The sequence below is a fragment of the Cebus imitator genome, unplaced genomic scaffold (assembly GCF_001604975.1).
Source record: "Cebus imitator isolate Cc_AM_T3 unplaced genomic scaffold, Cebus_imitator-1.0 Scaffold5, whole genome shotgun sequence".
NCBI lineage: Eukaryota > Metazoa > Chordata > Mammalia > Primates > Cebidae > Cebus > Cebus imitator.
Genome location: NW_016107320.1, coordinates 5,927,839 through 5,929,018, shown reverse-complemented (window position 1 = coordinate 5,929,018; position 1,180 = coordinate 5,927,839). Strand labels below are relative to the sequence as shown.

Sequence of the window (1,180 nt, the reverse complement as noted above, 5' to 3'; positions counted from 1 at the left end):
GATCTCAGCTCACCACACCCTCTGCCTCCCAGGTGCAAGCAATTCTCCTGCCTCAGCCTCCCAAGTAGCTGGGATTACAGGCATGCACCACCATGCCCAGCTAATTTTTTGTATTTTTAATAGACATGGGGTTTCTCCATATTGGTCATGTTGGTCTCGAAATCCCAACCTCAGGTGATCCACCCACCTCGGCCTCCCAAAGTGCTGGAATTACAGGCCAGTGTGCCCAGCCTATTCTTAATGAAGGTGATCACTTTGTAAGGTAGTGAGAAGACAGCATCTGGATGAAAGGCCAGTCCTGATCTTCACCCAGTACACCACTCACCTATAGTTCAGTACTCCTACCGCACACAGACACGATTCAGTGAGAGGCATGAGGTACTTTACCTCCTTCCGTGTGGGCTGTTCAGCAGGCAATGAGAATTCAGTGAAAGGTTTGGGCAAGTTCTGGCTCCTTGCTGTTTCTCTGTTTGATGTTTCAAAAGATGTCTGACTTGTACTTTCATCACCCTAGTCAAAAATAATAATTTCTAAAGAGATGTTTTATATCAACTTTATTCACAATGTTTTTTTCCTTTTTCTTTTTTTACCCTAATAGCATATTAGAAAAATATGAGCAAGCCACTATGAGACCCCCCAAAATTAAAGCATTATCTCCTTGGACAAGAAAACACAAGGCTTGAGCTGGGCGCCATGGCTCACACGTGTAATTCCAGGACTTTGGGAGGCTGAGGCAGGCAGATCGCCTGAAGTCAGGAGTTCAAGACCAGCCTGGCTAACACTGTGAAACCCAGTCTCTACTAAAAAAAAATACAAAAATTGGCCATGCACGGTGACTCACGCCTGTAATCCCAGCATTTTGGGAGGCCCAGCCAAGTGGATTACTTGAAGTCAGGAGTTTGAGACCAGCCCGGCCAACACAGTGAAACCCCACCTCTACTAAAAAAATTACAAAAATTAGCTAGGCGTGGTGGCAAGTGCCTGTAATCCCAGCTACTAGGGAGGCTGAGGCAGGAGAATCACTTGAGCCTGGGAGACGGAGGTTGCAGTGAGCTGAGATCACGCCACTGCACTCCAGCCTGGGTGACAGAGTGTGACTGTTTCAAAAACAAAAAAAACAAATTAGCTGCAGCAGAATAATCACTTGAACCTGAGTGGCTTTTTTTTTTTTTTTTTTTTT

General features: G+C 45.6%; 1 protein-coding gene across 3 annotated transcripts in view; it reads right to left on the bottom strand.

Moving 5' to 3' along the window:
* Positions 1-1,180, bottom strand: part of UBXN8 (UBX domain protein 8) — a 24,379-nt gene that overhangs the window by 10,067 nt on the left and 13,132 nt on the right. For 2 of the 3 annotated variants that reach the window (XM_017535968.2, XM_017535964.2), the window contains exon 4: positions 388-510. The exons of the other annotated variant lie outside the window; for it this stretch is intronic. In XM_017535968.2, the coding sequence (XP_017391457.1) occupies positions 388-510 (123 nt within the window). The remainder of the gene's footprint in view (positions 1-387; positions 511-1,180) is intronic. 3 annotated transcript variants of the gene reach the window in all.